This window comes from Montipora foliosa, chromosome 9, assembly GCF_036669935.1.
Source record: "Montipora foliosa isolate CH-2021 chromosome 9, ASM3666993v2, whole genome shotgun sequence".
In the NCBI taxonomy this organism is placed as follows: Eukaryota; Metazoa; Cnidaria; class Anthozoa; order Scleractinia; family Acroporidae; genus Montipora; species Montipora foliosa.
Genome location: NC_090877.1, coordinates 40,458,557 through 40,471,056, shown reverse-complemented (window position 1 = coordinate 40,471,056; position 12,500 = coordinate 40,458,557). Strand labels below are relative to the sequence as shown.

At 38.3% G+C, this 12,500-nt stretch overlaps 2 protein-coding genes across 2 annotated transcripts in view; one reads left to right on the top strand and one right to left on the bottom strand.

Moving 5' to 3' along the window:
- Positions 1-397: 397 nt before the first annotated feature.
- On the bottom strand, positions 398-1,942 carry LOC137970243 (uncharacterized). Its single transcript, XM_068816762.1, has one exon. It carries the CDS (start codon positions 1,863-1,865, stop codon positions 492-494), a length of 1,374 nt encoding a protein of 457 aa, XP_068672863.1. The 5' UTR covers positions 1,866-1,942; the 3' UTR covers positions 398-491.
- A 4,914-nt stretch (positions 1,943-6,856) lies between these two features.
- The window catches only part of LOC137970242 (potassium voltage-gated channel subfamily A member 7-like), a 12,991-nt gene continuing 7,347 nt past the window's right edge, over positions 6,857-12,500 (top strand). The window contains exon 1 of the mRNA XM_068816761.1: positions 6,857-8,523. Coding sequence (XP_068672862.1) covers positions 7,350-8,523 — 1,174 coding nt within the window. The 5' untranslated portion in view covers positions 6,857-7,349. The remainder of the gene's footprint in view (positions 8,524-12,500) is intronic.

Genomic DNA, 12,500 nt, shown 5'->3' with positions numbered 1-12,500 from the left:
TTTCGAACATTTGAAAAATGGTACAATTGCCCGTTTTTAACAGATTTTTATCCTAAAAAGGTCACCTAGAATTTTCGGGAGCCTTTTTCTGGCTGAAATTTTCGAAAAGGTAAGTCTTGATCCCTATAGTTTTCGGATCACTAGACTTTCAGCTAGGAAATTCGAAAAGATGAAACTTTTTTAGGGGATAAAAATATCCCTATATCTACCGTTTAAATACTAAAATACGTTTAACAATGCTATGTTTAAGTGGTTTTGAACCCATTTCTCGTTGGATGCCCCTGACTCATCCCCTCTTAAGAGAATTGTAGTCCAAATGTTTCCCTTCACCATTTAACTTATTGTGACAGCTCTCAGTTTCCAACGTATAAAAGTGACCCTTTCTGAATATTTTCAGTTTCCAGTTCAATGGCTGACTTGTTTTGGTACCCATCCTGAGGGAAGGAACTGTGGAAACGGTTTTTCTCGAGGAGTGGCTGCCACCCCAATCATCATACTTTCTCGTCCTCCATAACTGACCAAACTACGCTCGCCATATATGGAGACATAATGGAATATGAAGCATCCGCTGTCAAGTGGAGAGTGGTAGGTAACATTCTCTCATCATTGCTGCTAATTTCTACTTGACCATTAAATTTGGCTGAGCATTTGCTTCTGTTCTTAAGTTTTAATTTAACTGGAGAGTTCACATTCCTTGAGTATCTTTCAACGGTCTTTACAGTCTTTTCCGCTGTTTTTTTGTTTATCTTGTTCATAGTCATTGTGGGAAACACTTTGTTACTTTCAAGCCTTCTTGCACAACTCTTAGTTTCGTCATTTCCGCGCCAATGGACCTCGTAATTTATATTGCCCAGTTCTTGTACTTTATTGCGACTGACTCGGCTTGTCCTTTGAGCGTCATATCGGAGCAGTTCTTCGCAGGTTAGACTTATCGGTAATTCATCGTCAAATTTTATCTGATCAGAGTCGGGTCCTTGCACTGCATTCGAACGCCGAAAAAAAGAGGGTTTTTCCTCAGAGTGCGCTTGGCAACTTTTATCATTTCGCGTTATTTCTGTTGCACAAGTTTTCGCGCTCGTCAGCTGGAAAACGTCGAACACATCGCTTTTACAAGAAAAGCTCGCCTGTCGCTGTCCATTCCCCAAATTACAACAATCATTTAACGTTTCTGCTAAATCGTTACCACATGACGAGGTTAGGTGTCGTCCATGACTTTGACACATCATCAAAGATTGAGCAAATTCATCAGTCTTTGCCTCAATATCCGAACTTTCATCACATTCACTTTCAGAAACACTGGAATCCTGCTCGTTCCACCATCCGTTGCCAGGCAACGCGTCCCCTTTACAATCTATCTCCTCTGAACTAAACTTAATCGCTGGTAGCTTTTTTTCTTTGTCACTTAATGTTTCCCCAGACGAATGAGTCGGACTTGAAGCTTCTCTCCTGCGAACACTGCGAAGCAGTGCTTTAGAATGAACCCCATCCTTCGTAGATCCATCGCAGTGGGAATGATCTGATTTGTTTGTTAGTGTAAGTGCTGTTTTCATCTCTTCGCCAAGAGAAGAGTTTCTGGTAAAGTTTTCTTCAACATTATTGCAATTGGCCATCTCTCGAAGTTCTCGAACGCAAACAATTTTGTTTAGCTTCTGCTGGATTTTTCCTTGAAATTCTGACCTAACTTGATATATTGTTGCGTTTCTTGTAAGCAAGCCTCCAAGTTGCTTTGATAGACAATCTCTTTTATCTCTCACAAGAAGTGCTTCAATATTATCAAAAAGTCGTTGCGATGAAACTAGAATCTTACACGAAATTTCTTGGTCAAAAACGCTGGCCTTCGCTAGAGGAAATAATTTGCAATCCATGACAGGTTCTCTTGCGTTAAATTTAGTCGACAAAGTTATATAAATTGTTATTCTTGATCAAGTATTCCATTAAGGCAGCCAATTATGATTCCACCTGCCAAACGAAACTCATTGATTCACAATACTCTACATGCAGTCATCCGAGTGGTCAAATTTTTAAACCAGTGGCATCAGATTCTTTACTGTAGAAGTTCAATAATTATTACCAAACTTACTCTTGTTTTTGAGTGAATTATTTGAAATAATAAACCAGTTAACAAACTAAAGAATTGCTTGTCTACAGTAATTTTATATAGACGTTTTTATTTTTGTTTTTCATGGATCACGTTTCTAGTCTTATTATTTGGAAGTTTATCTGTCTGTCTGTCTATCTATCTATCATTTGAAATATTTTGCACTTTTTTTCGCGAAAACTGGCCTTGATTATTTCAGTTAACTTTAAAGCATGTTCATTGCTTATACACAAAAGGAAATATAAGAAAATACCATAAGAACGCGCGAAAACTAAAAAAAATTTTGTACAAGCAGGGGTTTTTGAAGTTCGTCGACGAGACCGATTATTCCCTGACAGCGCTTTGTTTCTCGACAACTCCAGGACGTAAGATGCCCGAATCTTTTGTTCTGACAACTTGAATGCGAATAGTTAATTGTGGGTTAGTATAAAGCGAGTCTCTTGATTTATGTGAAGTGGCTGCTCGTGAAGCTACTTCCATTAACTCTTTAGCTTGTACGATTTGTTTTCCCATTACAGAGCACGTGATTTTCTCAAGGGAATTTTCTTTTAGTTTTTTCATAAGTTATGTGTCCATATACACGTGCGTAAGACGACATTTGAAAGAAACTATTCTCTAGAGTCACATGACGTGGTCTGAAATTGGAAAACAAAACGTACAAGCTAAAGAGGTCAATTATTTATCCTCGTCAGTCAGTCCAAAAAATCACAAAAAAATCAGTACTTCTATAAAAAGAATCGATTCTATGAAGGCCATTGGATGGACATCTGTATTGTCTCTCTCTCTCTCTTTTTTTTTTTTTTTTCGAGTCAGAAGTGTCGATCACTTTCATTTGGCCTAGGCCCATCGGTTTATGAAATGATACAGGCGCCCGTTTGTTGAAAGTCCCGAAAATTTTCGGTGTCACAATTACCTTTGTATTTTAAGAAAGGAGAGGTTTTAAGACATCAAATTTTCACAATCATTTTGTTTTTAGTTATCTTGGAAACACACTAAAAGATCATCTTGCAATTTCACAAATGGCTTTTCGGAACCGAAAATCGAGAAACGGGTTCTAGGTCCCGCCAATAAATGGCCAAGTGAAGCTATGATCTTCGCAGTTATGAGCGCAATTTTTGCAATTGCGTAGAGAAGCCTGAAAAATTCAGGACTTCAACGGGGTTTGAACCCGTGACCTCGCGATTCCGGTGCGACGCTCTAACCAACTGAGCTATGAAGCCACTGACGTTGGGAGCTGGTCATTTGTGGGTTCTAATGGTCCCGTCAGGAATGAATCAATGATGAAATGGTATATGAAATGAATCATATGTGAACTGCGGATATGAAATCAAGTGAAGCTATGATCTTCGCAGTTATGAGCGCAATTTTTGCAATTGCGTTGAGAAGCCTGAAAAATTCAGGACTTCAACGGGGTTTGAACCCGTGACCTCGCGATTCCGGTGCGACGCTCTAACCAACTGAGCTATGAAGCCACTGACGTTGAGAGCTGGTCATTTGTGGGTTCTAATGGTCCCGTCAGGAATGAATCAATGATGAAATGGTATATGAAATGAATCATATGTGAACTGCGAAGATCATAGCTTCACTTGATTTCATATCCGCAGTTCACATATGATTCATTTCATATACCATTTCATCATTGATTCATTCCTGACGGGACCATTAGAACCCACAAATGACCAGCTCCCAACGTCAGTGGCTTCATAGCTCAGTTGGTTAGAGCGTCGCACCGGAATCGCGAGGTCACGGGTTCAAACCCCGTTGAAGTCCTGAATTTTTCAGGCTTCTCTACGCAATTGCAAAAATTGCGCTCATAACTGCGAAGATCATAGCTTCACTTGATTTCATATCCGCAGTTCACATATGATTCATTTCATATACCATTTCATCATTAATAAATGGCCAATCAGGTTGGGCCTGATAACCACTCTTAAATGTCTTTTATCAGCACGAAAATACAATGAAAAAGAGATCCCATTTACAAATTTATAAAGAGTTTTATACATGATGAAATTAATTTTGCAACATCCGGTAGAAAAATCATAGAATGGAAGACTTAAATTTCCAGGTAAAAGTGATTAATCAGAACGTTATATTTTTAAATCCCTAGAAAATTGACTTAAAGCGTCCTCCGAGTCTTTTCCAGAATTTACGAGTTGGTAGACACCTCGCTGTCAACAGTTTTCTCAAAAATCATAAAGAAATACTGGAGAAACTTTGTATAACTTTCTTTGAAGCACTTTTTGGCAGAACAGAGAGTTGGCTGTCTTTTTAAATACTTTTCTTAAAATTCTTATCTTTACCGGAAGAATTGGATGATAAAACCGTAAATAAATACACCAAAATAGTTTCTAGGGCCTGAAGCATTGTTTTAGACAAATAAAAATAATAACCCCAAACGTAAATACAATTTTTTCTTCAGTTTTGTTCCATGGTCTGGTTACAATTACAGTTAGAAAAGCTAATTCTTTTCTATTTCGATTCTATTTGACAGCTTTTCCAATTTCTCTCGCCTCTTTTCCACCGAACTGCCTGACTGACTGATAGTTGTTTTTACCAAGAGAGTTTGTTTTCATATCTTGTCGAATGAATTTACAACTTTTGGCAGAAGTCAATAATTTATCAGAATCAACAAAATCAAGAAAAGATGCATTCTTTTTCAAGGAAATCACATTTGTTTTAAATCGTTATAAGCCAGCCACAAGAGTTGATATTCTTGGGAGGAAATCGCACAGAATTTATATATTGGTTGCAGAAAAAACTTTGAATCATTTCATTAAAATATCTGCAGGACACGAAACAACAGGGGTTTGACATCAGCCTTGCATCAAAATGTATATAAAAAATTTATTCGGCCCGGGTTTTCGCATCAACCCAAAAATATGTGTGGTTCAACATTTCTACTCAAAGCCGCAAAAGCACGGCCTTTTACTTTTCTTGTTTTTCCGAGGCAAAACCGAGCGAGCCCCCACAACTATCCGAACAAGAGTTGAATAACTTGTCCAAGCTATTGATTTGCGTTCGGTCATGTCCGTGTTTGTTTCTGGTCGATTTGAAAACCTACAGTTCGGGTATTTCTTCAATAATAAATCAAAGCACATTAAGATACCCTTCTCTCGTCGAATCGTATCCGCACAAAGTTGCATTAAAGATCTTCCTCCTGGAAAATTAAAGTATAGCAAGTCGGAAACACAATTTGACTAAAAACGATTAGGAAAAAATTGCTCCCAAGCTAAACATCATGTCGATTAATATACTGAGTTGGCTTTACGAAACTGCGGTCAATTATGAACGGGGTAGGGGTAAGATTTAAAAAACTACGGGGTACCATTCGTTAGAACTTCTTAAACGAAGTGAAGTATAGCGATGTTTAAAACAAAAGCATCTGTTTGGTCCCGCCGAATTTCTAGCCAACTATACAACGAGCGGCCTTGTCTGTAAGTTAGGAATCTTCTGCATTAGCAAATGTTTGCCTTTAAAAACCCATAAATTCCATTACAGTTGTTTTCAGGGCGTATTTTTTGCTGGAGGACCAATCTCCTTCTTGCTTTTATTATCTGTCTAAATTAGAGTACACGGATTCTATTTTGGGAAAAAACTAATATTTGTTCCAATCTTTTTACTTCAAACTGAAATAACTGGCAAACTCGCTCAGAAATATTATCCAAAAAAACTGTTGCCCTTAATTTAGCAAATTTTTTGGGCAGCACTGACAATTTTCCCGAATTGATGGGGTCAGTCAATACTTAAGTACTTTTTCCAAAACATTGAATGCATTAAAAATTTAAAACAAGCAAGAATTAGGTGATTCTCATCCCTATGCGGAAATATTTTCATCCAAAAAAGATCTTCGCTTTTGGTCGTGGAAGGCAGCGGCTATAGTTAGAAGTGGGCATTATTTATTGACTTGACAAGACAATGGAAAATGACGATCTCTTTGCTCACACTTAAAGCAAAAATTTAATTTTGGAATTTAAGTGGTTTTAAAATGATTTGTTCGGTACCAAATATTGTAAGAGCGTTCGAATTCTTCGTGCAAAAATACAAGAACAATGTTTTCGTCAAAGACAAAAGCAATCCAAGGCTGATCCTTAAGGTTATATTCCGTTGTGACAGCCTTGCAATCTTATCAAATTGAAGCGATTTAAATCTCTCGATTTAGATAATACAAGCTGTCGAATCAACTCAAGCTTAATTTTTCAGAAGGCAATTTCTTCAACTTCTCCGCGCATGATTATGTATTCTGGAGGTTACAAGGGCAAATAAAGTAACGCTTTTGCGACTAAATTAAAAAGAAACCACTAGATTTAATGTACTTGTAGTGGTATTTCAATGTAGTATAAGCTGAAGCAAACGCTACGTTTTCTGATCTAATTTGCGACTTGTAAATTTTAAGAGTTTGAATGTCGAGTATCTGCATCAGTGAAAAGCAGGTGCTAAACTCGCTCCTTATCTCGTTACAAATTACTAAGAAAAACATTTCTCTTATAATGAGAAGAAATTAACGGGCTTAGGGGAAAATCGTATTAAATCCCGTGAAAGACGAGTATTTTTGAAAGAAAGTGAATTTGAGTCCTGCTTCACAACTGCGGAGTTAAAACAGTTGACTTTATGGAAATTATAAAATTTGCATGTGCACAGTTGGAAAGCATCTCAATGCATTGTTGGACCCAATTCCTTCTCTGCATACAAATGTATTTGCTTTCGGCGATTATAAACTTTCATAATTTTCAATCTAGGTTTTTCACTCTTGATTATTGCTCTTTTCCCCCGTCCTAACCGAGTCATGACATTCTTGCGCAAGCAATGATTTTCTTTCCTCAAATTTCGTATTGCTGGCCGAAAATGACGCCAGTTTCGAGCGCTAGATTCGATTCCTTAGCTGGATGAGGGAGGTTGGTTAATTACAATTGTAGACATCTTCATGAAATAGTAATGCAACATTTTTTAGTGGTCTGCGAACACACAGTCATAAATATATTGATGTAAACATGCGTCGAAGCTTGCATTTGTTAATTCAGCGCAGGTAGGGAAACATGACAGTTCGCCTTAAAAGCCAAAGGAGTCGAAAATGATAAGTTGGGACGACACTCGTACACTTTGCGCCTACTTAGAATGAATCAGTGATAACTTAAATCGGTGATTACGCTTGTGTGTACAAATTTTGCGGTAACGGTGCCACTCGCAAATCCCCATACAAGATTAATCTACAAGCGCGCGGACGGCTAGGTTCGTTGTTGTGACATTTCTAATGTTGACGACGGCCACGACATCTGCATCTTCAAACCAGGACCCAAATGGTACGCCTGGCAGTGTCTATCGAGGCTACAAGCAGTTGACGGGCAAATGTGAAGCCAATTCACTTAACTTCATTCCGTCAAACATGGCTGACGACCCAATTGTGATAAACGTTGGCGGGAAGCGCTTCGAAACTTACGAAGAGACGCTCGCGCGTTTTCCGGATACTCTTTTGGGCTCGGCAAGTCGACGTTCTAAGTTTTACAACACCAAGCGACAAGAGTACTTTTTTGATAGACATCGAACAGCTTTTGACTCTATCCTGTATTACTACCAATCTGGAGGCTCTCTGATTCGACCAGAACACGTTCCCCCTCATGTTTTTATCAACGAAGTTATCTTCTTTGACCTACCTGAGGAAGCCGTCCAGGTTGTCCAGCTCGAGGCGGGAATTGCTGATGAACCGGAGGAACAACCCATGCCAAACAACTATTACATGAGAATAATTTGGAACACGCTAGAATATCCCAACTCTTCGCGTGTCGCCAAATTTCTAGCGATTTTCTCCGTGATAGTCATCTCTTTGTCGTTGATAATTTTTTGCATCGAAACACTGCCGTCGTTTAATACAAAGGAAACGAAACCTGCCAATGCAACCGGGGACTGGAAGTCCGAAAACTCCTATGATAAAATATGGTTCCAACTAAACACATTTGTCATCGTTTGGTTTACGGGTGAGTATGTCATTCGTCTCATCACCTCTCCACAAAAATTCAAATTTCTCATCGGAGCACTGAACATTATTGATTTATTATCCATATTGCCCTACTACGTTCAACTTGGACTCCAAGAGGACGACTCGTCGATCTCCGTTCTCCGTGTTGTGCGTGTGGTCCGCGTTTTTCGCGTATTTAAACTCTCGCGTCACTCGCGCGGGCTACAGATATTGGGGAACACGCTCAAAGCGAGCTTAAATGAACTGATTATGTTAATGTTCTTCTTAACTATTGGTGTTATGATATTTGCTAGCTGCGTTTACTACGCCGAAGGAGGGCCAGACAGTGATTTTCAGAGCATTCCACACGCGTTTTGGTGGGCCGTAGTAACTATGACAACGGTCGGGTACGGAGATGTATCCCCCACTAGTTTCCCAGGGAAGATTGTTGGAGCGCTATGTGCTATTTCAGGTAAGAAAACACAGTGGACATTCAGAAGCACGTGATCTTGTTGTGGGCTTGAAGCCAACAAAATACAGGCAGTGATGTGGGTTTGACAAGATACTCAAGTCCGCAGCCAAGATCAAATTTGCGGTTTGATAACAAACGTTGAAAGTTTACCGGAAATTGTATTCTGTTAGACGAAAAACAAGGAAGTGTCTTGTTAAAGCGCCAACAAGTTAGACCTTTTCCAGATCTTGTCAGTCACTAACACGTGTCTATCTTTGGACCCTCGTTCGTACACCTCTATTTCACCCCCAAAGTTGTTTGAAAGAGTTTAAAGTTCATTCTCTTCCACAGCCAATGACAACGTTTTATTTCCGATTAAAATTTTCCAAGTCTTCTTGACAACATTGTTTTATGCTTCGAGCCTCGAGCATGCACGTTGATTAAAATCGTGTCGCTCACGAATCTAAACTACTTTTAACTTTGGGGGGTGACTGGTAAGCGGTTCTTGATAGCCCTATCGTTCACTTGAGAACTTATCTAAAGAAAACCATGTTTATTTCCAAAAGCCTAAATTAGCGGTTTACAGTGAATTCTTATCCTGTGAAGAATTAAGTAAAATGAGTTATCTTGAAACACATGAAGTTTGTGGAAGGGAGTCCCAAAACAACTTAATTTCTTCGGCTTTTTTTCAAAGGCTGCGTGCGGTCTTCGTGGATCGCGCGCGGAGTTCATTCCATTGTCAATTTCCTCATAACCGCGTCGTTGTGAATAAAGTTATTGCTTGTGTGAGAAGTTAAAACAATAGCTTTGGTGATGAATTATTTTTTCAAACAAAAGGTTAGTTCAAGGAAAAAAAAAACATCAGTCAGTTCGCCATTTTTCTCACTCGTTCGATGGCAGTTGGGAATTAATTAAAGCCCAGCGCTTTCTCCTATCCTTCGGGAAAAGTCTTTTTTATCAAGTGATTGTAAAGAAAAAAATTATTGTTAAATATTAATTGGCTTCACAACGCTCAGAAGTGAAACAATACGAACATGTTTTTCGTTTTTAGTTCGCCTTTAACATTCATGCTTTCACTTAATAGATGTCATGCCAATATTCCACTCAAAATAATCAGAACGAAAAAAATATTTTGGAAAATAGTTACGAAGAAAAGTTCAAATTAAAGTCGGGCTTTTGTGCTTCAGAATGGTTTTCTAGTTTTTTAAAAATTTATTGCTACCTACCCCTGATATTATCCCCTATTTCAAAGAACCCATCGAATTTCTTGATGTAGTTGTTTCTTTTAGAACACACGCTTGACCTTGTAAATTGAGATTCACTGATTCAATCGGATTTACATCGTTTTTGGAACACGCAAACCAAGAGAGAACATTTCTGTAATTTCACCTTGGTGTTTGCGTCGTATTGAAGAGAAATTATCAATACTCTATCGAATTATTTCAAAAAAGTCGTAGGATGTTAAGTTTTAGCTCCGAAAGCGGCAAGGAAGGGAGTTTTTCCTTTAAAGCTTTTGGTCGAGACCCTCTCAAATCAACAACAGTTTTCAAGGGCTGTAATAGAGTTAGAAACTAAACAAAAACATAGTGGAACCCAACTGGGATCTTAAAAAATTACGAACTTTTCTAGCACGAATCAGTAATTTCTGTTAAAGTCGTGCATAACAATGGTAGAATAGTCTCTTTATGTGAAGATTCTTGAATCTGATTCCCGGATTGACACGATACGAAATACAAATTGTCGTTTTCATGAAACACTGGCATTTTTTAAATCGGGTCTCAGGTAGAGTAAGGTTTTTAAATCACAGCATGATATCAAAAAAATGAATGCATTTTTTTTCGAACACTTTGCATATACTATTGGAGAAACGAACGAACGTAATATAAAGAGAAAATTGCGAATGACCGCAACACACAAGATCCCTCGGCTCTACTAATCTTCACCCATTCTGCAATTTCATATCAGTAAAAACGGTTTTTTTATTAATTCCTGGAGCCTGTGTTTTCATTTGTTGTACCCAAAATAAATTCTGCGATGTAGAATCTACGCAAACTCCCACGCTAATTCAAAAATTTAATTTACGTGGAAAATAAAGTTATCGAAAATTCTGCTTCAATTGTCCAGTGAAGAAGTTCGTGTTTGTTTATTAATCAGTTGAAAGTTTCAGAGCACCTGTTTTGTTTGCTGGGTACCTGTCAACTATATGCATTCTGAGAGACATTTTATCGAAACCCTGAAATTCTGAATTCTTGCAGTAAAAACGTGAAAAAGCAGTATTCGTACCTTTGAATCAACGAGCCCCAATCGTTTTCATTTGTTTTTGTTTTTTATTTTGTTGCAAAGTTTCACAATTCAATCAAGCAGAATGAGGCTTCAATTCCGGCTGATTCTCACATCTCGAGAAAATTTTCAGATGACTTTCTTCCTCGTGTGGCCGTATATATTTTGAACGGCTCCAGTTTACTAGCTCTGTCTATGAAAATCAAAAGTACTGAATTCGAAATTCGAAAAGACCAATTTAAGGAATTAAAAAAAAAAATGGATTCCTGTTTTTCTTGGCCGGTTATGTTGTTGTTTGACTTATTGATGGGTTGCTGTTTCTGCTCCCAAACGTTTCCACGTTTTCTTGTTTAACTATTCTAAGTTTTTATAAAAACACGTTTTAAATTACAGCCTTGCGACCATGCGTTATCGACCCAGATACAATGTCCCATAAATTTTCTAATATTCACGGCATTCTTGGGAAGTTAAGTAGTTTGTTCAGCTTGTGAAAGCTTATGCCGTAAACTGAGTTGGTCTTACTGTTTCAATAGTTCATTCTATTCTACATTCAAGCAAAATGAAAGAGTACAGTCGCCATTTACAATTAAGTACAATTTTGTTCGAATTCTTGAATGTCGCTGTATAGTTCATGTTTAGTTTTATCAGTGACTTGTTGTACTTGTCCACGCACGAATCCACTGACGTGCTTAATTACGTGGGATGCCTGTGGCAGACCACGTTTAAAAAGGGCTTTGGTGTCGTCGTAGTCAGATGTGGACATAAGCCACGTGCTTATTCCATATTGTGACCATAATATTGTGAATAACGTGACATTGCAAAGCTGAACTAATTAAATATTCTTCAAGCTTGCTTGGAATATCTTAACAGGCATTAAAACAGTAACTGTTTTCACAATTTTTGTAGAGGAAATGGTCAATATCGGCCCGGTTAAGGAATGAAGATATTTTTCGATCGGTAATGATTTGGGCGTTCTCTGAGGTAGCGAAGCATCCGACCTGCTTTGGAAATCCTCCTTGTAGGAGCAGTTGGCATTTTTCAGAAAATGCTCGAGTCATGACTGAAGTCAAGCTGCACTCGTCGTTCGCTCGGCTCTTAAATATACCTGGGAAATTTCGGAAACTTCATTGGCTTTCCTAGTGGCAACGTGTGTACCAGTGTGCACTACAAACCTACAGATTCTCACAGTTATTTGTTGTATTAATCTTCACATCCATCGCATGTCAAGAACTCCATCCCTTATTCTCAATTTCGTAGACTTCGACGTATGTGTAGTGATGACTCCAATTTTTTCAGCAAATCAGAGATGTGCCAGTTCTTCGAAAAACGTGGCTATCCTGTCTCTCTGATCAAAGTGGGCCGTCATCGCGCCCAACAATAAGAATGACAGAATTTCATTCACCCTCACTTTCCATCCTCATAATCACGCAGTCAAAAGTATCATTCTTAATTACTTTTAATCACTCCAAAATGATCCCGAGACTGGTAGAATCTTTTCGCAACCTCCACTAATTTCATTCAAACGCGACAAAAACATAGGTAACTTTTTAGTTAGAAGCGCACTCAAAACTAACGAGGAACCCGGCACTTTCAAATGCACGCGCACACGATGCAAAACTTGTCCTTTCACTCTTAACACTATCAAAATATCGGGATCTAAGGGATCTGTTAAGATCATCGATCGTTTTATTTGTACCTCCACAAATGTCATTTATTGC